This window comes from Gobius niger (genome assembly GCF_951799975.1).
Source record: "Gobius niger genome assembly, chromosome: 17".
In the NCBI taxonomy this organism is placed as follows: Eukaryota; Metazoa; Chordata; class Actinopteri; order Gobiiformes; family Gobiidae; genus Gobius; species Gobius niger.
The window spans coordinates 9,806,563-9,833,988 of record NC_136868.1 but is presented as its reverse complement, the minus strand read 5'-3'; the positions used below and the strand labels follow the sequence as shown (position 1 = coordinate 9,833,988).

General features: G+C 42.1%; 2 protein-coding genes across 2 annotated transcripts in view; one reads left to right on the top strand and one right to left on the bottom strand.

Annotated features, from left to right (window-relative positions):
• Positions 1 to 27,426, bottom strand: part of LOC306976865 (inosine-uridine preferring nucleoside hydrolase) — a 194,459-nt gene that overhangs the window by 103,469 nt on the left and 63,564 nt on the right. The gene's annotated exons all lie outside the window — the stretch shown is intronic.
• Positions 155 to 9,585, top strand: dpt (dermatopontin). Its single transcript, XM_079575003.1, has 4 exons — positions 155 to 494; positions 8,712 to 8,837; positions 8,909 to 9,016; positions 9,117 to 9,585. The coding sequence occupies exons 1-4, from the start codon at positions 217 to 219 to the stop codon at positions 9,181 to 9,183; spliced, it is 579 nt and encodes a 192-aa protein (XP_079431129.1). The 5' UTR covers positions 155 to 216; the 3' UTR covers positions 9,184 to 9,585.

Here is a 27,426-nt window from a genome sequence, read left to right as displayed (position 1 = left end):
CAAAGCCAAAAGCAATGTTAAATTTGCAGCAGAACAGTGGGTTAACGCCCTGTCCCAGTCTACCTCCCAAGTCCAATTACACTTTGTGGATGTGTCCCATGGAGCTGCTGCAAATTACAGAGATGGGTGTTGGATACAAAACATCTGGACCACAAGAGGCTTATTTAAACTCGGGCAGCTGCATGAGTTCTTGCAGTCCGTCGCGTCTCTTCCAACATGCCTGTCCTGCTCCTCGTCCTGTCCGCGCTCCTGATGGGGTCTGTTTTGCCCCAACACGACACCGACCATCACGACATGGGCTGGATCAATGCCTATCGCCAAGGTTTCAACTTCCAGTGCCCCCACGGAGAGGTGCTGGTGGCCGTCCGGAGTTATTTTAATGAAAAGGAGGGCTCGGACCGGCTGTGGAGCTTCGAATGCCAACCCACACCGGAGGGTCTGGGGGCGCCCACGGACTGCTGGTGGGACGACATCAGCCGCGCCGGGATGGAGTGGTGAGTCCCGCATCTTCAGACACATTTTGGACACATGAGATAATTCCTCCCCCCCCGAAGCTAAGGGAACAGCTGAGGGAAGACTGACAGGCATTTGCATCTGGACAAAAGACTTTAGGTGACAACTGTGAGCAAGAAAGAGAAATAGAATACAAGTTAATAGATGTTTGTGCCTGAATTCATTTTCTACTAAGTGACAATGTTTCCAATTAGGCTTGTAGATTGATGGAATAATTCTACTGTTACTCATAGTTTTGCTCCAGTAAAGTAGCACTTATACAAAAAGTTGAAGGAAGAGGGAGTTACATTTCCCAAGGATGGAACTGGGACTCATGGCCCATTGGTACAGTATGACTGCAATTATGGAAATTCTTCCTTTTCGTATGTCATTCTGTGCCCATTTTCACCAAAAAGTGAAATAATATGCATACATACATAACATTCATAAAAAATGTCAAACCATATTGGTATATTGTCATTTTGCAGTCCATTACACATTTCGGGTCCGATCTTGTACCTGGCACATGGACAGTGCATACTCTAAAGCAGGGGTCCTCAAACTACGGCCCAAGGGCGAAATCTGGCCCTCAAGATGATTTAACCCGGCCCCTGACGTGTAGAGCACAAATCCCTGAGTATGTCCAAAAAAGTAAGTCTCTTGCCCATTCCTGTGCGGAGTCATGATTTGCTTAACTAAACAACCAGTTTACTCATTCCAGCCACTAGGGGGAAACTTAAATAAACAAAAGAATAATTCCACACGAGTCCAGCAGAGGGCACTGACATAAGAGATCAGGATATAAACAACACATTATAGCCATGTGGCAAATGAAACTTACCACCACAGAGTGTGGAGTGAATGAATAATGACAACAGTACTTTGAGAAACTTGTGACACAGGCTTGTAAAGCGCAATACAAGTGTATTTTAGTCACATTACGCAATGATGTTTTATTTGAAAATAACAATAAATGGTATTTCAAATTAAAACAAAGTGTGAAGACTTGATTACTATTTTTACAAACCATGACAGCTAAACAAATATGTGCCTGGAATCAAGTGTTGATCTTGGGGATATAGTAGTGGGGACGACTGTGCCAGGCTAGTAAACTCTTCTTCACAATGAGACCTGCTGCATTTTGGTCTGGGTCATACAATGCTATGTTATAGCCAACCCGGCCCCGCCCGGCCCCCCATCACAGTCAGGAACGATAATGTGACCCCTGCTCTAAAGCGCTATGGTTATCTTCCATGTGGCACAGCTGTTGTGCTTTGTGCCTGTGCCACCAAGAGAGGGCGTTGCTTATAAAAGAGTCCCGCAGGTGCACACTGTCCGTTGTGTCCTTGGGCAAGACACTTCACCCACCTTCCTCCAGTATCTGCGTACACTTAACTGGTGTAAGAATGAGAGCGTGAATGGGTGAGTGGTTCCTTGATGTAAAGTGACCATTTTTACATAACATCGCCATTAACCATGGGTGTTTCTAAATGTACTACAATGTGATGTGCTCTGTAAGAATATGTAATAACTTGTACCTATGGATTAGACACAATGGAATAACATGTATTTGTAGTTTGTAGGTACATAATGTAATAAGACATAACTCTTGTAACAGAGCACATTACATTGTACTAATTTAAGTTAAAGAAATAGGCCACCGTTTTTATACACTAAGACATGTTCTTACCTAGCCTTAGTCGTGTTAATATATCCCTGTCTGGTCTTTGTCCGTGCGCTCTGTCACGCAAACGGAGCACATACGCAGCCTCTCCCACATGTCATATAGCTCCAAAAAAGCTCACGATAGAAGCTACCAAGCTCTTCCACGTGTTCCCTATTTAAATAAAGTTACGTGAAGTGTTTTCATGCGAAGTATATTTACACAGAAATGTAGCATGTCGATTTTATAAGCAAATAAAAAGGGGGACTATATTGTGAGGCGTAATGATACGAGGAGCAAAACGTCCGCGCAGTAACTCCTAAAGACTTCCCCCCGCTCACTTCCGTCAATAACCTTTAGGAGTTACTGCGCGGACGTTGTGCTCCTCGTATCATTACGCCTCACAATATAGTGCCCCTATTTATTTGCTTATAAAATTGACATGTTACATTTCTGTGTAAATATACTTCGCATGAAAACACTTCACGTAACTTTATTTAAATAAGGAACACGTGGAAGAGCTTGGTAGCTTCTATCGTGAGCTTTTTTGGAGCTATATGACATGTGGGAGAGGCTGCGTATGTGCTCCGTTTGCGTGACAGAGCGCACGGACAAAGACCAGACGGGGATATATTAACACGACTAAGGTTAGGTAAGAACATATCTTCGTATATAAAAACGGTGGCCTATTCCTTTAAGCACAATGTATCAAGGTAGTGTAAAATACAGTGATACCGGTGTTTCTTCACCCCATGTACTTCCCACTTAAATGCACTAAGTCTAGAAGTTGCAAGATCTCAATCTGCAAAATGTTGCGCTATAGTCTGCGTTTTGAAACACAAGCTGCATTTTAGCAAACAGTTCAGATTTCTCCACATAGCTGCATAATTCTGCCAGATGCCCTTTGTGTTGCAACTTTGCCCATTGTCGTGACTTGAACATGGATAAAACGTTCACTAGGTGGGATTAAAACTGGCAAATCTGTGGTTCACTGGCAGCTGCCCACAACAACTGCTGCCCATTACGCTGAATGATCTATAGCCAGTAATCCGTTGACAATTTGTTAGATACATGGCAAACATATACAGCCTGAGAGAGCAATGCGTTGATGGATTTTTACAAGAAGCAACATGAATTAGTAATGCCTTAAATCCACTGATGCAACACACATTATATTTACTTCAGAGTCATGGAAAAGTCTGTGATTCGTGCTTCAGTGACAGATCCATCAATAATGATCTGTCAACAAAGTCCAGACCTTCCCCGTGGCGTTTCCTGCAAAGATGGCCGCCACATGAAAGAAGCTGAGATGGATCCAGTCATTGGCAGGAAGCAATCGCGGAGTTTAATTCTGACTTTTATTGTAGTGCCAGTAAACAAACTAGATTGTGCTCCATTGAGTTTGAATGGGCCGTGTTTCCAGTAAACAGTGTGTGGCTTTAGCTTTCAAGAGCACTCACAAGGCTTTGATTATGAAGTAGGACAGAACAAACTGTGATAACAATATAGCTATTAAACATAATAGGAGGTAGTTTTGTCAATTTATAAAACAACCCCTGTAATATATAATGTTTTTCGAAAATGCAATATAGACTGTTAACACACTAATGGTAAAGGTCAGTGTTTGCAGAAAATATGGGCCCTGTACTGGTCTCATTGTGGCAAACATCTGAGAAAGTGAGTGTACAAAGTTCACAGCTGCAAAATAAAAAGTCACTTTAGCTTGAGTCACACAGTTCTGCGCCAATATGTTGTGTTAACTTGCCCTACTTTCTGTAATTAGCACCATTGATCTTCTCTTGATTGCTGGCATTAACTTAAACATTATCATCTATGCAAACGTTAAACAGTTTAGAAACATTGACAACATTCCCAGTTGGATTTTACTCTGGAGAACATATGCTTGCTGTTTCGTCCTCGTGTTGATTGCTGACCGTGCACCAGGCCACACAAGCTCCATTTTGGTTTGGTTAACTTTTCCCAGATAAATTATTGTCAGACGTGAGAAGTTTTTCCCTTCCAAAATGTGAAAATCCTTTTGCCATTTGCTCATTCAGAGGCACAAGGCCAAGGTCTTTCGTTGTGGGAATCATCCCTGTCTTGACTCCTATCCAGAAACTAAATTCTTGCCACAACCTCACCAGATTTTTGTTCAGCGCTTTACAAAACGCAATGTCACAAAATGTATAGTTTTAAAGATGGGACTCATAGCCTAAAATGCACATGACAATCTAAACAGTGGGTAATCTTTGTCAGCAAACAATGGACGTAATTAGCACAAAAACAACCATTTTTTTCAAAGTTAAACCTGCACTTTAATTTCTCCGGAGGTTGTAAAATTCCTTTAGCACATCCCGATTGTTCACTTGACTTAATTTGCCGGAGTTCATAGCTAACACTGCGCTAATTAAAGGGTCTGTCTCACCGGAGGAGAGTTGTGGAGACGCCAGATTGATTGCCCGCATACAAAGAGCCTGTCTCACCGGCCTGGAGACTAGTTGGAGACTGGAGTTGCTGCAGGTCATGGAGATGTCTCCGAGACGCCCCCTGGAAATAAGGCGAGTCTCCAGGTAGTCTCAGGCTGCGTCCGAAACCATCAAATTGCAGCCTCTAAGCAGTAACACTAGCAACTAACTCCTTAACCTTTCATGGGGTCAACTGCTAGATCTCTATGCAGTTAGTGAACTAGAGCTTCAGCAGCATTTGAACAATCCGTCCATCCTTAAACAGGGGAAAGGGAAGTGACATCACCAACAGCTGTTTTTGTTCTTCTTTAAAGTTATTGGTGGAGTGCAGGCCAAACAAAAGTGCATGTCGCCCCCTACTGTACAGTGTCCAACAACAACATAGTGTCCAAACAAAGACATTTAAGGAGAGAAAAAAATCCAAATGATCCATACATTTCCCTTTAGTGTTATTTTATTTCAACAGCTGTTTCATAAAGCTACATTATGCAAATTAGCCATGTGTTTCTACTAAATGAAAACAAAAGCATTTAATCCGTTTAATGAGTTACTCTTTAACACTGACATGTGACTGAGCTGTGGGGACGACAACATGGATTTATCACTTTTATAAAGTTTGGCTTGTGCAGAATCTTAATTTTTTATTATTATTATTTTTATTATTAAATGTGCTCCTGTCAATCAACAGTGGTTGCGCATGAATCACTCCAGGGTGGGGGCGAGGGGGGTGGGGGGGTTTGGCGCAGTGGCTTATGGGATGGCACATAGCTCCTAATCACCGGTTAGTTAGCATCAGAGGTCCCTATGCTAAAGTGGCCATGATAGTTAGCATCAAGGCTCCTTTTCCTAACTACTTCCTAACTGACTTACCAATTCGGAAGCAACTTGCCATGGCGGACACTGACGCACATCCGGTTTGGCGTAAGAGCTCTTAGCAATCTGATGGTTTCGGAAGGAGCCTCAGTGAAAACTAACTGGTTCGATTTCAGTGGAGTCTCCGCATGATCTCCGATAGGTCTCCGAGAGGTCTACACAGTCCAAAGCAGTTGTGGCAACGTTGCGAATTCACCTTATTCCGGAAGTTCGCGTGGGCGCCGCCATGAATTGTGCCCGCCCCTTTTCTCCTATCAGTTAACATGGGACTGGAGAAGTTCAGATCAATCAGTTACTACACAAACAAGGCTGTTTTTTGGCCGCGCTGAGAAACAGTGCAGGGCAGCGAACAATTTCCCTCGATCTCTATTTAAATGAATGGTACATTGTTGTATATTGCTGTGTATGGACACTTCTCTACCGGACGTGTCCATACAACGGACGTGTCCATACAACGGAAGTGCCGAGACAAGGCAAAAAGAGGCAAAAGTGGGCGGGGGCGGAATAAGGTGAATACTATTTATTGTCCTCAAACTGTGAGATGTTTCTGTGACGTCCCTGCAATGCCTCTGAGACCTGTCAGGGAATTGAAAAAGTCTTAGCTGAAATCAAACCTGTTTGTTTTCACCGCGACTGCCTGGAGACTCGACTCCTCTCCAGGGTATGTCTCCAAGACCAGCGGCAACTCGAGTCTCCAAGTCTCCAAGTATCTCCAGGCCCTTTACTCTGACTTCCTGGTTCGCGCTGGATGAAAATGTGCTTTATTCAAACACACAGCAGCGCACATGGTGTGTTTTTCGTAGATCTACAGTACCAAAAGACATTTAATCAACTACAAGGACATACATTGATTACCACAGCTTTAAGTTATTCTAAAAGTGCTCATGTCATGAAACGCTCCGCCAGATCTAAACGTGACTACGGTCATTTTTCTCCCCCCAATACAAGTTCAACACAATATCATTTTTCCTGCGGTATGGTGAAAGGTGACAAGTTCTCTATCCCTTTCCAGACTACATTCAAATGCTTCATACACACTCAAACAATGATACAAAGCAACACTATTATCACACATCATATATTTCCCAGAGTTATCCAAACATGCCATTCCCTCACAATGGAGACCCAGATGCTAAAATATGTCCAAACCTCCACTCTATGGGTCTGTATATAATCATTTTATCTAACTGCGCTCCAAATGGTAAGACACATAAACAGACAGGGCTAACCGCCGCCGTCAGCGCCACAGAAAGGTTGATCTAATTAAAGGGCTGCGTCACCGATAAGAAAAGCTCATTGAAGGAGATTGCAGCCCTCAGCCCCGTTGTAAACACCAGCGTCTACCATGAAGGCCACAAGTGTAGGAGTCAGACATATTTGAGCCACTGTGTTGTATGGAGCAGTTTTATAGGCTTTAGCTACAATCATATTGGGCCTATGAGAACTGATGATTAGTTCGAGTTTAGTCTTTGCTTGCTAAGTCTTAGTTTAGTCTTACACTTCCCAGGGGTCATAGTCCTTCTGTAGCACTAGTTTAATCCCCATTCAGTCCAATAAAGTCAAATATTTAGTCCAAGTTCGGCCAGTTTCGACCAATTACGTTTGTCAAATCGCCATCTCTTGTCGCCGCACTTGGAGCGCTGTGATTATCCTCATCAGATGGATATTAGAAGGAGAGCTTTTCTACTGTGTTTTGGAGTTATTGATCTCTCCGGCTGACTGTGGGAGAGAGAGCAATGTTTTGGCATTTTTAGATTTGACATTGACATTGGATTCTGCTGTTGAGGCATCTTCGACTTGTGTTTTAGATCTGTGTTGTGGGGACAGAAACTCGTCTGGGCCATAAACATATGAACTGTCACCAAAACACTTTCACCGGAAAAATACGCGACAGAAATCCAATAGTGTGGTAACAGTTAGACATATTAGCATCGCTTCAGTTCAGTTTAAGTCTGAGTTACTTATATTTTGCCACACTGGCTTTTTAGAGCTTTTATTTGTGTGCATTTTGTTAAGTCTGCATATTACAGATCTGTTATGATGGTTGATTGACGGGCGTTGATGGCTACATTACAGGGACTTTGCACAATTGGGTCTGAAATGTATCCATGGTTTGGACCAGACGTTTGTCATGTTTTTGATTGATTCATTTTTTTTAACCTTGTCAAAAAACTTTTTGAAAATTGCACTGTTTTTTACGAGAGTGATGTGGTCAAGAGGCAGCAGCACATAAGGATCTATAACAAACAACTTAATTTAAATGCCAGTAAAATGAAGCTTCAGCGCAAATTCAACCTTGAAGACGTACCTGCAGCCTTCAGTCATTGCCTTTACCAATCATAATCACGCTTCAGCCATTCATCGCCCAAGATCCCCTTCTTAAGCTCCCCGGTCAATCACTCGGCCGTTTCCCAGCCGTGCTGCGCCCCTCCTCCGCCCCTCCTCCGCTTGACCTCTCCTCGGGTCTACCCGTCGTCGCCAACGCGCCGTCCCGGGTCTCGTCTTACACCACCAGTGTCTGGGCTCCGGGGGGAGATTCTGGCTATCGTCCATCAGTGCCATGTATTCCATATCACTACAATCTTCTGCCTGGGTCTGAGCCCAAATCATGATTCACGTTCAATAAAACTTCCCTAACGCATTCTGTCTCTGAGTCTTTTCAGGTTGAAATTAGGGCTGAATGATATGGACAAAATTTCATATCTCGATCTTCATGACAGATATCTCGACATCAATCCGATACGATATAACTATGGGTTAGGTGAAATCCAAGCATTTTTCAGAAAAATAAGTTTCAAGTTCAAGTTTCAAGTTTAAGGGTTTTGTATAGCCCAATATCACAACAGAAGTCGCCTCACAGCTGCACCAAACATCAAGGCAATAAAACAGAGCAATAAATATGACAATTAAAAGTTCAGGTAAATATAATGGCAAATATAATGTCCAAAGGTAGCGACGAGCGGCGTGGGTGTCCCCCGTCCTAAATAAAAAATAAAATAAAATAATAAAAATGAAAACAAATACAAAAGAGTGCAGTTTTATTGATGAAAATCTATATCGTTTATATCTCGCTTTTTCGATTTTAATGTTTTGAATGTTCATACATCGATACGATAACGATATATCTTTCAGCCCTAGTTGAAAGGCATTAAGCAGTATTATTTTTCCTTGTCTCATGAACGCATAACTCAGTCTCCTCGGGTGTCTCTCTCTGACAGGACGTCCACCTGCTCTCGTAATGGTCTGGTGGCTGGAGTCCAGAGCAAGTACTTTGAGTCAGTCCTGGACCGAGAGTGGCAGTTCTACTGCTGCTACTACGAACGTCGCTGCCCCTACTCCTGCATGTATGTCCCTGCACTTATATAGAGACATATTGTCAACAGTGCTATACATGTAACTCTTACACTCCCCACAGGAAAACCACAGAAGTCCCAGATTACTACAGGGAGGAGGGGGAGATGGTGGTGCCTAGTTATGGATACTTCATTAGAGGAGCTCAGACAACCTTCAGTGGAGTGCTCAGGTCGGTGTCTAAGAGGGAGTTTTAAAAATATATATATAAATATCAAGCATCGGGTGGTTCAGGACAAATGAATCTGATTGAATCTCTTGTTGTTTTTCAGAGACCGACAGTGGAAATACATCCTCTGCAGAATGACAGACTTTGACTGTGACTATGAGAATTTATAGAGTTATAAGCTACACTTTTTATATGACGCTACCACCAGTGTATTCAAATGTATTCTTTGTATTGTTCGCTTGTGTATCTACTCACACATTTTAAACTGTATCATGTTATGCATATTTCCACATTATGAAACTAAAACGCTCCCGGGCAATTGGCCACACCTCACAAACTGTGCTATTTTTTCATTTGTTTCACAGTAGAGCTGAAAATCCTCTCAGAGTAGTTTTCCCAAACCTAATGCATCGTTGTGTTCATGATGTGGGTTTATCTGAAAGATCATTTTACAGGCAGCTCGCCGGTTCCATGGTTCCAAGTTTGGGTTATGCATTTCGACATCAACTCTGTCTTTACATTAATCTTTTGTAACTATACTTTTTATTGTGACTAAATAAAGCGTAAATACATTTGGTCCCCTTACAAATGCTTTGTTCTGATCTCATTCTGATCTCTAATGTTTATTACATATTTGGCAAATCTAGGCCCTAATTCTTCTTTGCCGCAATCTTTATGCTGCACAACTGATGCGATTTAGTCATCCAGCTTTAATGAGAGCCAAGGTTTTTGTTCTGCTAGAAATCTTGACCGGGTGAATGAGTTCGAAAACTTTGGCTACTCTCTTCTATAACATTCCCTTTAGTAGCCTTTGTCTAATATGTATGTTTAAGGTTTTCCTTTTTTTATTGCCTGTTTTTAGATACAGTTGTGCTCAAAGGTTTACATACCCTGGCAAAATTTCATCATAGGCCAACATTGCCTTGTTGACAACAACAAGGGCACCATACCTACTGTGAAATATGGAGCTGGTTCGCTGATGCCACTGGCTCCAGCAGAATAAAGTGAAGGTCCCGCTCGTGTCCATCTCAGTCTCCTGACCTCGACGTCATTGAACCACTGTGGGAAGACCTCAAGCATGCAGTTCATGCAAACAGCCCAAGAACTTACAGGAACTGGAGGCATTTTGCCTAGAAGAATGGGCCGCTTTACCATCAAGCAAAATAAAGATCCTCATCCACAACCACCACTGAGGGGGGGCAATACACAGTATTAAGAACTGGGGTATATAAGCTTTTGATCAGGGTCATTTTGGTACTTTCTTTTTTCATTATGATTTAAAACTAGCAGACTCAGTTGTTTGACCATAAATGGCTTCACACAACCACTAACAAAAGAAAAAAAAAACTTTTGTGTTATCTTTCGTATTCTTGTGAAAATAAAATTAATTATTCTGCCAGGGTATGTAAACCTTTGAGCACAAGTGTAAAAACATTTGACCCTTTGAACTGTCCTTTCAAAGCAGATTGTGCTCCTTGAAAGAATAAACTGATCCGTGACCACTTCATATCAGCAGCTTTGGAGCTAAACTCTGTTTTGCCCAAACAGAACCCGGAGTGTGTTTGACATCTGGATCATCTGTTTTGTGTCCACATGAAATCTGTCCAAACAAACTCAAATGTGTTACAGTGGCTCCTCCACCGCGGCAGAGCCCTGTAATAAAATGTGAGTTAATAGATTTAGATACAGAGTTCACGTGACTGTAAAGTACAGCAGTGTTTCTCAACAAAGGGGACCCATGGGGGTACTTCTAAAAAAAGGTGAAACTGAACATTGTTTTAATATTATTTTCAGATTCAGAAGACATTTTTCAAACGTTTGAGAGCAATGGGGTTTATATCTGGCCACTTGTTCAAGGGACTAGATGGAAGTTCTCATTTTTATACTCGCTACTGCCACCTCAGGTCTTACGCGTAACTGCACTTTACTGCATATTTAGGTCCTATATCATGCATCATCTTTTTGGAGCTTTTAACTATGTTGTAATGTTATTTCTTTATTAAAAAACACCCCCAGAGTGGTTTATGGCGTCATTCATGCATGTCTGAGTAATCCTCATGAATCGTGCTCTCTGAGCAGCTGCTCCGCCCTCTCCTGGCTGGCTTTGAACGCACTCAAACCTCCTTCATCCAGGAAGTGCCCGACGTCTGAGATGTAATGCAGAATGTCTGAGCCGCCCCTGCAGTGTAAACATAAACGCCCCCTGAGCGTCTGAACAAAGTCATTTTTGCGCCGAAGTTGTGAAGAAGGGGCTCCTTTCTAACCTACTCTGTAAAGGGACACCGCCTGTTCTTTTTTTTTTCATACTGAACGATAATGTCTCGGCACAAATGTGCATTTTGGCTGCGAGAGGTACAGGACTGTTCAACCTTCCTAAAGAAAAGTCCAATCGCCAGAAAATGTTGGAATTTCTCTCCAGGATTCACTAACCAGCCAGAATATGTTTGTCACCGTCACTTCACCGATGGCTTTCCAAAACCGGTTTTCCGAGCCGTTTTTGTTTATCTAATTTGTTTAAACTAAATGTACGGTGACCCTGAGTGGACGTGGGTACAACATTTAGGTTAAATTGAAGGTAGTGTATTGTCCCATTAGGGAAATTTGTTCTCTGCATTTGACCCATCCCTTGAGCAGTGACAAACGCGGTGCAGGGCTCAGGAACTAGATCCTGGTTTGGTCAAGAGTTGTAGGTTTTAACCCTTTCTGCATGTTCAGGCTAGTTTGTATAGGTTTTTAAAACAATTATTATAAACATTGTTTACACGTTTAAACATAGCTCACACAAAAAGCCATGAGTCATTCACAAACATTTCAAATTCAAAATGTGATGCCTTCAAAGTGAAAGATTATTGCTTGTTAAAGAACTTATCTTACGGAAAATAGTTTTGTTCATTGAAATAAAGTGCAGAAGTTAAACGTTTCTTTTGCTATTAAAATGCAAAGCTGTGACCATAACATTCTGAGTTGCCGACAAACCAGTGTTTTCTCTCCACTTAATTTCCCAACCATGTATCTGACACCATCTTCATCACAGCGGCATCTCCTTTTCACTATCGCCCATGTCCAGAACAGATTGCTTTCCTAATAAATACACATTCCTTCCTCTAATATCTCGTCCTGAGATCTTGAAATGAAGTTCAACCATGTAATCAACTTTTCACTGCAGAACCTAATCTCAAGTCTCACTCTGAGTCTCTGCTGGATGAGTTTACTGCAAAGAAAACTCTGCAAACTCCCAAACCCCATTGAACAAACGGGCATTGAGTGAACTTTCCACTGACTAATTGGCCTTTTCTGTTGCAGATCAAGGTGCATTCACGGCCCGGACATTTGGAAAAACTGACTGCCGTTTGCCTCATTCGTCTTCCTTTCTCTTGCCGCTCCAGCTTTCAAAGCCCTGTGTAACTCTTTTGGGACCTAATGGAGTGCGGAGGTCATAGGTTTTAGAGTGAATAGTCGCTGGGGACAGAGCCAGTAGCTCTGTGTAGTATTTGTTTTTTGGCGACTGCTGTTTTAGGGAACAGAGCCAAGCACCACAGAGTCACACAGCTGTCCCTCCGGTCCTGCCACGCGACTCTGTTCTCCGTCCTGCACGAGTCAGTCCATAAACGGGCAATAGGTGGGGAAAATTGCCAAGACTTGTAGTGAAATAGTTATCTTTAAAAATGGATAGCTCTTTGCTTTATAGCAGAGTGATGGTGCGGTAATAGGATGGAAATAGTGCGGTTCCTGAAGTGATAACATTGTAATTAAGATGAATACATGGACCCAAGACACAGTAATGTGATTAATCATAATCCTAACTTAGAGGATAAGGACAAGCTGAGGCAAACTGTGAAGACATTTTTATTATAGACCAGGAGTTCCCAAAGTGGAGGTCGGGAGCCCCTGCGGGACAACGAGGTGGCGGTTAAGATAAGATAGATATAGCCTTTACGGATCTCACAATGGACAAATTCACATGTTACATTCAGCTCTCAGAAACACTCAGTGTGTGCAGAAGAGACAGGAAATGTGCAAACAATTAAATAGTAAATAGAGGTATTTTATATCCAATGACTACCAAAAACTTTAAGGGGTACAGTCAAAAATACTAAAAAATGTCAGTATTAGCAGTGCAGGTTTTAGTGCAAGTGGTTGATAAAGTGACACAGATACAGAGATATTTGTATATATTGCATATATTTGTGCAAAGGAGCTATTGTACATGTTACTTTACTGTAGTGTTGTACAGTCTGACAGTGGGTGGGAGGTGTTGTCCATGATGGATGTGAGCTTGACTAACACCCTCCTGTCCCTCATCTCCTTCATAGAGTCCTGGTTACGAGATTTCAGTTTTAATTCATGACATTGAATGTGATGTTTTTATGATTGCGAACAGTATATTTTAGTGAAACTAGGTCAAATATCAAAATATAGTATCCAAACATACACTCTTAAAATGTCCTCATGTTTGAAATAAAAGCACTGCTTTTGTCAATGAGGATAATATTAAATTAATCAGAAAAAAATAGTCTTGTAATGGAATACTTACATACTGCAGGTATGCAGAGGCGCATTTCTCCAGTGTCTAATGGTACATTGTGTTAGCTAATCATGTTAGAGGTAATGGATGATTAGAAAACCCTTTTGCAATTATGCTAGCACTGCTGAACATTGTTGTGCTGATTAGAGAAACTATGGAACTGGCCTGGGTGACCCCAAACTTTGGAATGGTAGTGTATGTTAATGAATCACAGTTTGAATGTTTTGCAATGGAAATTACTATAAATGCTAATTACATTTTACAGAAGGGGGTCCCGAGTTGTTGGTCTGGTGATTTTGGGGGTCAAGTCGCGAAAAGTTTGGGAACCCCTGATATAGACTAACAAAAATCAGGTGTGTTACATTTAAAGTGGAGACGACTTATGTGACCTTGTTGTAGGCTGTAATGTAAAGGCACTGTAAAAATGGCCAGCGTTTTGTTGGTAATGATATGGAAACAGTTATCCCTCTTATCTATAGCAGTTACCGTGCTTTTTCCATGTTACTACTTTGCTGTAAAGTGCAATCCCAAATTGTTTAGAAGCAAAAATCATTCTCGCATAAAGTATTTGATCATGAGACCGAGAGATGTGGGTATAGAGTCGGCAACAGGAAGTGCACAATCTAAAATCAACACATGGGTTTGAGCAGAACCACAGAGCCTCCTCTCGCTCGACCACTGCGCCATTATAAACTCACTGCGTTTTTCAGACAAAAGATGGATGAAGTTTGGGAAGAAAAGTGACAGAGAAATGATTTTGTGGTTTTGACGAACATCACCGGCCAATTAGTGTTTTCACTTGCCTGACCTTATGTGGTCGTCTTTTAGGCCTGTAAAGTAAAGGTTGAAGGATTTTGCACTTTGTTTTTTTCCAAATGTTACTGAACACAAGAATATCCTTCAGAAGGTACGACATGTGGCGGTGCAAACAAGTCGCAGAGCTGTTTTTGAGTTCACCATCTGCAGGTCATTGGTTTCTACCCAGGGAGAAAATGGCTGAATGGTTTGCCGACAGGAAGCTTATAGCTCAGTTCATGGGAGTTGGCGACAGAAGAAGTATAAAAAAAAAAAACCCAGTGTGACTTTACAAGTGAAATAAACATGTTTACGCTGCAGCTGCGGCCATTACAGCTGCCGAACCGTTCATTTGTTTTGACCTGATTTCAAAGTGACTGTTGGGTGAAGCTGTTTGTAGATGATAAAATGTGAAAATCACCTCTTTATGGACAATTATGGCAAGAAAAACTTCTGCACAGTGCGCTACCAGTCTCTCATTGATTATATAAATAGTCGAGACGATAAGTTAGAAGTATGTGTCAATCGGCATTTTTTTTGACAACTCAGTTAATTTGTTAGTTTGTGTGTTTTGGCGTTCCTTTGAGAAAGCTACACAGAATAAATTGTGCTGATATGTTTTCCTTCTTCTTGGCTCAGACAGGATTGAAATGCCTGACCACAGAGACAAGATAGCCAGTCTGTTTTGCTCTTATCATGTTTGTTTAAACTTTAAATGCTCAGCTGACCTCGATTCTCCATATTTAAGGATTTGTCATTGATTTCTTTATAGAATTTTCTTGTACCTCAGCCTGCCATTTAGTGTTAACTGTATCCTCCTTCAATCTGATTTGGCAAGCCAGAAAGCCTGTGCTCCACTTCTAAATAATAATGTTTTTCCACAGAGCAGTGGAAGCAGTACTGTTTGGCCCGGTTTCACCTGTATTCGCCTAATTCTGGAAGTTCGCGTGGGCGCTGCTATGAATTGTGCCCGCCCCTTTTTTCCTGTCAGTTAACATAGGACTGGAGAAGTCAAGATAAAATCAGTTACTACACGAAAACAAAGCCGTTTTCAGGCTGTGCAGAGAAACGGTGCAGTGTTGACATGTTGGTGCAAATGAACATTGGACATTTTACACAAATCAATCGACATCAGATTTGAGCGGTGAACCTTTTCCTTCGTTCTCCACTGAATGAACGGGCTGCGCACTCGACCGGAAGTGTCAGGACAACGGAAGTGCAGATACCAGGCAAAAAGAGGAAAAGGTGGGCGTGGCGGAATAACTTGAATACTTTCCATTAGAAATGGAGCGCAGTTTTATAGGGCAGCGTTCCCATGGATGCGTAGTAAATGCGCGGGACTGTTTTTTTTTTTCATCCCGCTGAATTTCTGACAATTACCGCCCGAAACCACAACATGTGCGCAACGTGACCGGTCAATCCCGCTGCTGTGTCTGAATGTCCTCACTTTTCCCTATATGCACTACGTTCAGAGAGTCGGCGGAGAACGCCTGACAGCAACAGGTCTTTGAACTAAACAACACAACTGAATGAAAACAGCAGCTTCAATCGCGTGTTGCGTATTTCTCATGAACAAACTACTTGACTAAATGGTTGCGGTGAAAAGATGCTAACGTTAGCTGCTTACCTTTAGCTCGAGGTGTTTAATGACCGATAGCTTCCTCTCCAAAAATCCAACCGTTTTTTTCATTCATGTAAAATCCATGTGAAATAAAACGTATCTGACTCATTGTTACGGCCCCAGGCCTCCAGGTTCCCTCCTTTTTGTATATTTTTGTTTGTGTGGCCTAAACCTGCTTTTTCCCCCATGTAAATTTGCTGCTGTGGTCCTGGGCTGCGATTGGTGGAGCGCATTGGGGTCCTGGCCGCCTGATTGGGGGAGCAGCTCAACACCTGTGGGGAGCTCGTTAAAGCCACCTGTGCCAGCCACTCCTATAGAAGGACTCCACCGTGGCTCATTCAGGGCGGCTGGTCTCTGTGGCCAGTGCGCCATTTGTATTTGTGTCTGTGTTCCTTCGTGTCAGTCATGACTTTGTGTTTTCCAGGAACACTTGTTTTAGTTTGTGTCTCATTTTGTTTGTCACTCGTTTTGTTATTAGGCCTTTTGTGACAAGTTTTGGAGACACTCGTAAGCTTTTGTCTAGTTGGTTTTGTACACTCGTTTTAGTAACTTTGTTTTGGTTAACCTTTTGTAAATAGCCTTTGTTGTTGTTTGTTATTTATGTCACTCCGTTGTTAAATTTACCTTTTACACTCCTTTTATTAAATTACAACTTTATTTTACCATTTAACATCTTGGTTTTTGTTACTTCCTTTAACTAGCAGAGCCGGGTCGTAACACTCATATTTATTCTCTTGAGTTTGGTTGGTCTTTATCGCAGAAATACATTATTCCCAAAGTTTAGCGAACTTATAGCAGATGTAGCGCACTTATTCTGCTGGCGTTCGGACACCGGGACCTACTTTCTGCACGGCGCAGCACACGTGATGTCGGCAGCGGGAGGGAAAGTAGTGGCTTCTTGTCCGAAACACAAAAATAATCAGTGCCCTTATAGTCTACAATATAGTGCGGGCCTGTGTAGTGAATGAGGGGGTTCATTCACTACACGCTGCGGGACACAGACATAGGACACAGTAGGCTAGCCTGTCCTGTAGGATTTTTTTAGCCGCCAATTCCCGCCCGCAATTAATTTTTTTTCTTTGGTATGTTCTGCTATCAGCCAATCACAAGTCATGAATTTGAAACGTCAAGCGTCTATAAACCAATCAGCTTAACACTGACCCTGCCCTAGCCACAAACCTTAAGGATAGTGGGTTGGTGCCTAATTAATACATCTCTGATTGGATTAGAAATGTACTCAGTGACAGAACATACCTACGAAAAGAAATTTCACTTTCCGCCCGCAGCTAAGTGGAAACCGCCCATTCCTGCGAGATTTACGTTGGGTCCCGCGGAAAACAGCGGGACTAAACTTTTTCGCGATGACAAAAAAAAAAAAATACTGCCTTTTAGAGGGGTTTATGGGATTATTCAGAGGTGCCAAGGCAAAAACTAGAGGACAGAAGCAGCTATAAGACGAACTATGAAGCAAAGTGCTAATGTCATGCTTATGTTGTACTAACAATAGCACTATGATGTTGTGAAATATCAAACCTCGTATGACCTGCCTGTTTTAGTGAGGACGGTCCTCTCTCCCCCGGTCAATAGGCCTGCAGAGCGACACAAAACATTCTGGAAAAGCTACAAGACAGTGATCAAAACTTGGGTAAAGCCAAACTGGAGCAAGGGGGGGTTAGAAGCTAATGCTCTTGTTGTACTTTAAGTTTAGTAAAATAAAAAATTACAGTGAATTGAAATTAAACAAATGATTTCCTAAAGGCTGTTTGACTTCTAACACTGCACCAATGCATTGTTTTGCCCTTCTCAACTGAAGGTCCACGTGAGGGTTTTCTCCCCGCTATTTCTCGCCCCGGGGCAACACTCTGGGCCTGTTTATTTTAGGGAGCCTCCAGGACGAAAACAGCTGCCCCCCTACCCTTGATGTCTGACAAAGAGGGGCGCTCTCTCCGCACGGGACTGTCCCAGATGCCACAGGTTATTACCAAACACACAATATACTCTGGAACTTCCTTGTTTCATGTTGTGGATGACAGATACATTTGGGGCTATATGTGTAATAAAATGGTCCACGTTGGGGAAATTACACTATATATCCACAATAATGGTAATTTTATGTCCATGTTTTGTGGTAAAGTTTCCTGCCTAATGTTTTGTCTCAATCATTACCAAAAATCTGTTTTGCGACTCCACCGACTGCAGGGACATTTCTGTGTAAACAAACACGACTTGATTTACTGAAAACATTACTTTTGTTTCCAGGCAGCAGCGCACAGAGCGGATTCTCCATCTGTTTGTCTGTTTCTGTAGAGGCTTTTGGCAAATTAACATAGGAGTCGAGCAAATATCCCACAAGCCCCACAGGAACCAATGTAGAAAGAATGATCTATCTAGCAGTTTGTGAGTTGTACCTGCAGAAAAGGAAAGTGTGACATTTTACATACATTTTTTATTGGGGAAAATCATCTTTAATGAGCGGGATCTCTTCTCCTCAGACCTGGTAACTTTGCTCTCCATACACTTGTTCCTGCTTTGACTACAGGTGCCAAATATGAGGTTTCAAAATGCTTTACTGGATCTAAATAGCGACTGTGCCATTTGAAATTGCCTGTATTGCAGTTTTAGGGCCCCAAATCTGATGCCTATCCTTGTTTTGCCCATGAGGAGAAGCTTGTTAAATGAATGTCCCGCTCAAAATCCCTCAAAAATGGTGACTGGAAAAGTGTGCAATGCTGGTACGTTTATTGGCCGACCGTGGCTCAAATAGTAGAGCGGGTCATCTTATATCCGGAAGCTTGAGCAAGACACTTCACCCGCCTGATGCTGCAGATTTGGTTACAGTATTTTACCACCAAGTGTGGAGTGATGGAATAACGCAACGTAAAGAGTCTTTGAGTGTCCAGGAAACTTTTATTAATCTATCCTTTTCTACTGGGAACAAAGCCATCTTTCTTTGGTGAAAAAAAAAGACTTAAAGTGCTTGAAAGATTGGGATTTGTGCTGATTTTGAGCAGATTTTGATTATCTTACTGCCAATGGAACGGGTGACAGTTGTTGTAGTGTAGGTTTGTCTGTCCTGTTTGTTGCTGCTGTGGGCATGTCATTGGCTGCTTCCCTGATGGGTGTGGCTGCTCCTGCTCCCTGGCTGGCTTGTTGGCACACCTGAATCCACTCATCTCATCACCTGCAGTATAAAGCACGGGCTCTCCTTCACTTCTCTGCCAGATCGTCAGTCTACTTGAGTGAGAAGACTTCTCAGGCCTATTTTTTGAATGTGCTATTTTGTATTCGGATATTTTTCTAACTGCCTTTTCCTGCTCCCCGTCAGATCCTCGTGCCAGTTTGCCTGCCAGAAACTCACCTGCTCCACTCCGGATCCCAGCCTCGTCCCGCACCAGCCCCAGCCCTACTTACCTGCTCCACTCCAGCCTCTCCCCAGCCCAGCCTTTACCTACCTGCTTCACTCCAGCCTCCACCACCTTGTCTGCTCCATACAACCCCTATCTCTGTTCCGTCCTACCAGCCATCAACCAGCTTTGTATAAATAAACCTTGTACTCACCTTTCTCTCCGTCCTCTGTTTGGGTCTGCCTTGCTCAGATTGTAACAACAGTGGCATAGATGGTTAGAGCGGGTTGTCTCATGATCGGAGGGTCGGGGGTTCGAATCTCAGCTCCTGCAGGTGCACACTGTCACTATTGTGTCCTTGGGCAAGACACTTCACCCTCCTTGCCTGCAGTGTCTGTGTACATTGGTGTGCGAATGAGTGTGAATGGGTGACTGCTCCTTGATGTAAAGCGCTTTGGGCCTCATGAAAGTAGAAAATGTATAAGTTGAGACCATGTTTTTTCTTACCTTGGACTTTTTTTTGTCTCATTTCAAGTGTTTTTGTTCAAGTTAATTTCTCTAATTTTAAAGCAGAACTAAGTAGAGTAAATACTACGCTGACAGAAAAGACAAAGGGCGAGAGGGATATTGTACATCCAATTTCACAATTGAAATCATTTTTTTCACTCAAACTTGACTGTAATTACTGTTTAAGTGGTGCTAGCCCGCAGTTAGCTTTGCCCGTTAGCCTGTTAGCTTCTTCTTCATGATTCTATTTGTGTGTATTGCACCTCTGACCCATAGGCAATGAAGTTGCAATTGAGGTTTTCTGGCCAGAGACACCAGGGGGAGATGAAAGAGACACTTGTATTACCCCCAGAGGGACTACAGAAAGGATATATTAAGGTAAACAAGTGGGGGAGGGGGGGGTATTATGCAAAATCGATGTTATTATGTCATTCCCTCATTAAAAACATGCCTGAAGTGTTGCCTTGGCACATTCACGTATTTTTGAGTAATCTATAAAAACTCTGATGGCGGCCATTTTAGGGATAGGTTTGCCTGAGTCCTCCTAGGAACGCCCCCACCTCCTGGAGACGCCTCCGAGCTTTCATCACCAGCCGAGTAACCAACTGCCAACCACTGCTCCTGTGGAGGGGGCGTGTCGGAAAGGGTCAGAGGTTCTTAAAGAGACAGGGGCCTATTTCAAGACATTTGCTACAGCCATTTTGAGAGAGCAATTTTATACAAGGCAGTTATTCTTATTTACTGCATTTACAGACCAACAGAAGGTTTCGTCATCATTGTAGTGTGCTATAGACTGGTGCTATGTGATTGAAAAAAGCATAATACCCCCTCTTTAAGAGTTAATGCTTGTTCCATTGGTAATCTTATTTCAAGCCAGGGCTTGAACAAGCATTAACTCTTAAAGAGGGGGTATTATGCTTTTTTCAATCACATAGCACCAGTCTATAGCACACTACAATGATGACGAAACCTTTTCTTTCAGTGTATTTATCTATATCCTGGAATGTTCTGCAGTGTGGTATTGACTGGGCTAAAATAACCATGAACTGGTACGAGTTTCATACATAGAACACCTCAACTCAAACATAATAAAACTGCAACTGCAACAAACTGCATATATTACTATTTAATAAATCCTATTTGCTCCACTGAAGTGCATTACCAGGACAGGAGACATTTGGGAGACCATGTCCTCATTACTGAATAATCCACGCTCTGCTCTGTTAGGAATGTCCACTGGGACCTCTGTCTTTTGTGCACAGTAATTCAAGTGAAAAGAACCAAAACGATGTGCCTGAGTGGAGCCCACGTGGCCGGGACAGCAGCACATGTAGCGCCAGTGTTGGATTTCGTGTCCATGATGTTCTATAATGAGTTTAATTGGACAGCGGCACGTGAGGGGCACAGGGGCCAAGGAGCGCAGAGACCAGAGGGTAGAAAGGCGGCACTGTGGGACTGAACAGCGGACACACTTGTGAAAGAACTTTTTAAATTGGCTCATTAACTTCCATTTAAATCCACCACATCGGTCAAATGGATTGTTATTGAAATACTACCATAAAATGTATGTTTTAGGGGCAATATCTCATGTGGAACTACATTATTACGTTATGACCAGTGTTATTCAATTAAGAGACTGTTTTACGTATGTTTTTGCCATTTTTACAACTATTTATAGATTGCATGAATGTTCAATCAGTTGCCAAAGTCACCTGATCTTTACAATTCAAATGTTCACTTATTTGAGGTCTGCAAAATGGCAAATTTCTATATGCTGCCACATGCTTGTAAGTGTTACCCTGAATTCCTACAATTTTGTTTTATAAAGCAAGGAGTGGATGCATAAAATGATTTCCTCTTGTTGATGTTCTGCAACCTGCGCCAAAACTAATTTATTTTCCTCATTCATGTTAGAGTTGGGAGTTTGGGCGAGGTACACTGTGGGCACAAAGTAACTCGGCTCCTTGGCAGAACATGTTTGAAAATGGAAATACATTGGCAATATGTAAAAATAGCTAACAATCTCAATAGGTGGCATTCACGATTTAGAATGTGATGGTGGAGGGCAGGGGCCAATACAACTCCATGGGAGAAATACAGTTTTTGTAAGAAATCTCCAAAACGAAAATTGACAAATGTATTTGATTAGATTCACAAACCTGTGATATTATTTTTATGTCCTTAAGTCCTTTCTACTGGACAACATCACACACATGTTTTTGAATATTGTCTCCACTTTTTCACGCCTTTTGGAGAAAATAATTGGACATCAGTTCATATGTGCTAGAAGAGCAGACAATGAACTTTGTGACAGTTATTGTTTAATGTGGATTCCTCCAGTAATGACTGAGAAATAAGCCAAAGACATAAAAATCTGCATGTGACCATGGTTACCGCCGTGAAATTGTCAGTTGCTCAATACGTTTGTTAAGTCTGACGTCAAGACTTCCACTTCCAGGTCCCAGCAGACCGGCAAATATGCGAGAAAAAAACATAAAACACTCTTAAAAACCTTTAATATTTCTGAAACTCAACGGAGAGTTACTGAACCTACTTATTTCTCAGACTCATTAGCCAAAAATGCTGCATCTACTGCTAACAAAGTATTATTTACTAAAGTCACTACTTCCGGGTTAGCGTAGCTGCTGCGCCGTTAGCATTTATCACCGCTAACCCAGATGTACCGATTTTGGTAAATATTACTGGTCAAATGGTCTCGCACAGGTATTAGGTATTAGGTATTGGAAGAAATTCATTGTATTTTCAGCATTTTTAGTGCGCTTTAACAGGTATTTGATCCCTGATTTGTGCATTAAAGATAGCTCACATTGATCTTGGAGGTTTTAGGGATAGACTTTGTGACGTTGCCTACCCCTGCTGTAGAAAATACTTTTGTAAGTATTCAAAGTAAAAATCCGTTCATGTAAGTGGTATGAAAAATAGTTTTCAAAAACACAAACATTGCACCTATAAAGTCACTCTCCGTACGGCAACACAATGGGGACAAACCTTCTTGCTTGTTGTGAGTTAAAAGCATTCACAGTTCACCTGCACAGCGCCACCTACTGTTCTGGAGTGTACATTTCAAGGCTTTAAAAATAAACAGAACACCTTTACCATGGGGCATTTTGTAGGAAATGTAGTAAGTTCTCAACAAATACTACTACTCAAGTAAATTACAGATCCTCAGAAACTACTCAAACGCAGTACTTAGGCAAATTTACTTTATTACTGACCACCTCGATGAACTAATTATACAAATGTGAATTGAGAGCTGACCATCTCTTTCTGTTTGCTTGGCCAAACAACCTGCTCTCAGAAAATCCATAAATGAATAACACCTATTTTTGCTCACATTCTGTTTTTGAGGCTGATGTGATTTGGGATGCCGCAGAGGATTGTGGTGAAATGAGGTGTAAGGTCTCGCCCAGCTCCTTTTGGCGCTCTCACAAAAGCATAGTCTCTCTCTCCGGCTCCTCTCTGGTGGTGAGTGGCCGGTGGAATAAATTAGCCGCTTTATGGGCTGTGATGGAGGCTCTGAATAGAAGTGAAGAGCTGAAGGAGTTTCCAGTCACTCACGACAGGAAATGGGCCTGTGTTTGAAACGGTGGTTTGGTTAATACGCGGCGGGCATGAGCTAATTTCTTCAGGTCAGATAAACAAATGGATAAGTTTCAAGTCTCGTTTGCAATTATTGTGCTCGGCTGACTCTACATAACATAGACTGAACAAAAGGTGAGGGTATAGCTTCAGGAAGGGCACTGTGGAGCACAAAACATATATAACAGATTGTTGGCCTCATAGCTTGCACCACAGAATTCAAAGCTGCTCTCCACTTCAACATCAATCATAGACTCTTTAGATACAGTAGAATGAAATGATGAAATCAACCTATTAGTTATCTCTGCAACTCCTGTCAACATACATGTAAATAAATATCATGAGACTTACAGCGAGAAAGATTTAGATGGCAGATTTTAGTGCCAAGGCATTGAACCCTGGATTTTATCTTGGAGGAACAACACACTTCCTTGAGTCCAACTTTTGGCTCCTGCACCTCCATGTTTTCAACAGGCCTACTTGTGTTGATAAAAATGTAAAGTTCTGGAACATTTCATACATAAATATGATGCTGTGACTCCTATTTAATAATTTATGTTGATTGAGGCCATGGACCGTACCTGCATTCATTGCGGTGCACCGCTACATGAGGTGCACTATTCCACTGAGCTTAGATCAATCTTAATTCCAGTGCCCATGAAGACACCTGTAACGTGCCTGAATGACTGTCGGCCAGTGGCCCTCACATCTGTCCTGATGAAAACCTTTAAGCGGTTGGTGTTGGACTTTATTAAAGATCAAATCCTTGTGTTGGTGGACCCACTCCAATTTACATATATTAAAAAAAACAGTGTTGAGGACACCATTTCCTTTGCCCTTAACTCTGTCTACAAGCATCTTGATGTACGGAAATCACATGCTAGAATGCCTAGGCTACAGTTGAGCTTTTGACCCAATAAAGCTCATTCACAAACTCAAATTCTTAGGACTTTCAGACTTGTTGACCTCAAAGGATCAAAATCAATGATTGTATTTCTGAGGAGCTGTATGTTAGCTCTGGAACCCCGCAGGGGTGTATTTTGACCCCCCTGCTGTTCACATTGTATACTCATGACCAAGTAGCATTTCATGATAATACTGTGATAATCGAATATGCCGATGATGCCTTCATTGGGCTGAAAATGTTGTTCAATGGAGTAAAGAAAACAACTTGCATTTGAACTTTATTGATTTTTGTCATAATAGGAATCAGTTGCCTATTACTATCCATGATTCTGAGATGCAGATTGTTGAGAAATGTAAATTCTTGGGTGTGACTCTCATGCCTTGAATTGGAGCTCTAATACTACTAACATTGCTAAGAAAGCGAGACAGCGCCTCTTCTTTTTACACAAGCTTCGGAAATTTACTAAAAATACTTAAGATTCTTTTAAACTTGAACTATTACATAATTGAGAGTGTCCAAACCAGTTGTATTACTGTGTGGTTTGGTAATCTCACTCTGAAAGAAAAGAAGCACAGCCTCACGCCTCAGGCCACCCTGCGAGGGCCATTTTTTAGATTATGGGAAAAGGTACTTTTCCTAAGGTATAAAAGTATACCTTTTCCTGAGCGATCAAATATTCTGCTGATTGCCATTCAAACAGTTTCTTTCCCCAAGCTGTGATGACTTTAAACAAAGCACTTTATTGTCCGGTATTTTGCCCTTAAGTTTCTTATGTGGCATTTGTCTGTTTGTATGTCGTGTAATGTCCTCTTGTACGCTGACAGTGCACTTTGAGCTCATTGCACTTTTTTCCAAGGTTGTGTGTGTGTTTTTTTTATTTAATTTTTACTGCAAATGGCTAATAAACTGAACGGAACTTGAAGGCAGACAGTCAGGTTTCCTCCAGGTGCTGCTACAGTTTCCCCAACCTCCAAAAACATGCTGGTCAGGTTGGCCCACAATGGCAGCAGGGCTCAGTCACAGCGGCTCAGGACTAACCCAACACCTGAACGCAATTCAGTTATAAAATTGTACAATGACAAATAAAGCCCTCACTTTCTTACTCATGGAAACTGGACTTATTCTACTTTTGAAGTGTGGAATATGATCAGTCAAAAGCCTCATTCAGGGTTGCCAGGTCTCAAGCAGCCAAGCCCGCCCAAAATTATCTGAAAAACCGCCCAAAATCTGCAGACATGTGGCTGGAATTTTGAATGTTTTATACTTGTTTACAGAGCCATGTGCTCCTGCGATGATGAGAACCCGCCCCTTTCTCCCTCGCACTCAAACTAACAAAGCTGCCTTTAAAGCCTTTGGTTTAAGTTTATAGAAATAGGGATTTTTATAAATAAATAAGCTTAAGACTGTAGCATTGTTCTTGGTAATGATGTATATTTGCGGCAAAGTGCATTTTCCCTCACTATGTTTTTACCCATTACATGCTATTTCCATCCTTCCACCATGTTGTTACTGTGCGGTAAAGTAAACTTCGACTTCTACTTGAGCAAGTTTACTTTGAAGTCCCATACCCACTTCCAGCCTCGGTATAAGTATGTGAAAGGTTGTCACGTACATCGGTATATTGTGTTGTAATGGTAACTCAAATCCTCTTTCTTGGTTTTGGGACTCAGCTGGACTCGTCAGAATGAGCCGTGGACCTGCCCCGGGACCTGCCGAGGAGCCGCCACGATTCGAGGAGAGGAGCTTGTTTTGAGAAACTCTGTAGCGTCCCGGGCTCAGGTCCAAACATCAGAAACAAGCTGCTAGATCTTTAACACCGCAGTCCTGACCTGCCCCCGCGGAGAGGCACCCGGAGGCTCACACGCTCACCAGAACGAGAGAGAGGAGGCAACACGGCATTTTTCTTATGATTTTGATTGTTGAAGAAGCACATTGGCCTGTGTTAAACTCATATCATATTAAAACGTCATATTGCGGATGTTTTGACCCGGTTTGCAGTTTATGTCAGTATTTACTGGCCTATCCACATATTAGTTTCTGTCAGCACAAATGACCTTTGAGGGGGAATTGTTGGCTGGATGTGGCACCTGAATATCATATTTACACAGCCACTGGCATAAACAAAACAAAATGGCCACCTATGATTTAACTCTGTTTTGATCTGGGGTCTGTGCAGTTGGTCAGGTCTTGGTTTAGCAACAATACGTGCCAAAAGAATGAGATCAGCTGACGACCTGAACATCCTGACTGACCAGGTTATCAATCAATCAATCAATCAAAACTTTATTTATAAAGCGCTTTTCATACAGAGTTGTAACACAAAGTGCTTTACAGATTAAAAGCAGTTCCCGCCCACCCAACCACCCACTCTTCCAAACAGACAACAACACTGCTCACCCCACCCCCCTCCCCATAGCCACATACACACACGCAGGCACACACACACAGCCACACGCACACACGCAGCCACACACACACACATACACGATGAGATAATGGACGTAATGCTGAGTCTGGGTACAGATGAACCAGGTAAGGAAATGCCATCAGAGGAGCCGTCTGCACCAGGAGCGGTACATCAGCCACAGCCACAGGGCACCACCACCGGACACCCAGCGGGTGGAATTCTTCTTCCCTGATGGCACAGGCTTTTTCTAAGATGACAATACCAGGATTCATCGGGCTCACATTGTGAAAGAGTGGTTCAGCCTTAAAGGAATACGCCACCGTTTTTACATACTGAGACATGTTCTTACCTTCGCTTAGACAAGTTCATTTGTACCTTATGGTATTATTACGCCTTACAATACAGTTCCCCTTTTTATCCACTTAGAAAATCCACATTGATCAGTTCAACTTTACCCAAATTCTATCCATCTAAAAGCCTATAGGCCAGTGTAACACCTCATTTGAAAGCTGAGACCTACAAAACTGATTGTGACTTTTTAGTTGCGTTGTCGCTGCGTGTGTCACATCTACAGTATGTTGTGTTTTCGTCTCTTTTTTGTCAGATTTTGTCACGTTTTTGTTGCTTTCTTCATTGCTTTTTGATGCTTTTTGTCATGTTTTTAGTTCTTTATTGTGTTACTGTTGCTTTTCCAGCGTGTTTTTGTT

Bases quoted from the DNA above. Each gene is read 5' to 3' on its own strand.
- dpt (XM_079575003.1), top strand. From the start codon at position 217: ATGCCTGTCCTGCTCCTCGTCCTGTCCGCGCTCCTGATGGGGTCTGTT. The intron at 495-8,711 runs GTGAGTCCCGCA...TCTCTCTGACAG, and splicing joins AGCCGCGCCGGGATGGAGTG to GACGTCCACCTGCTCTCGTA. The intron at 8,838-8,908 runs GTATGTCCCTGC...CACTCCCCACAG, and splicing joins CGCTGCCCCTACTCCTGCAT to GAAAACCACAGAAGTCCCAG.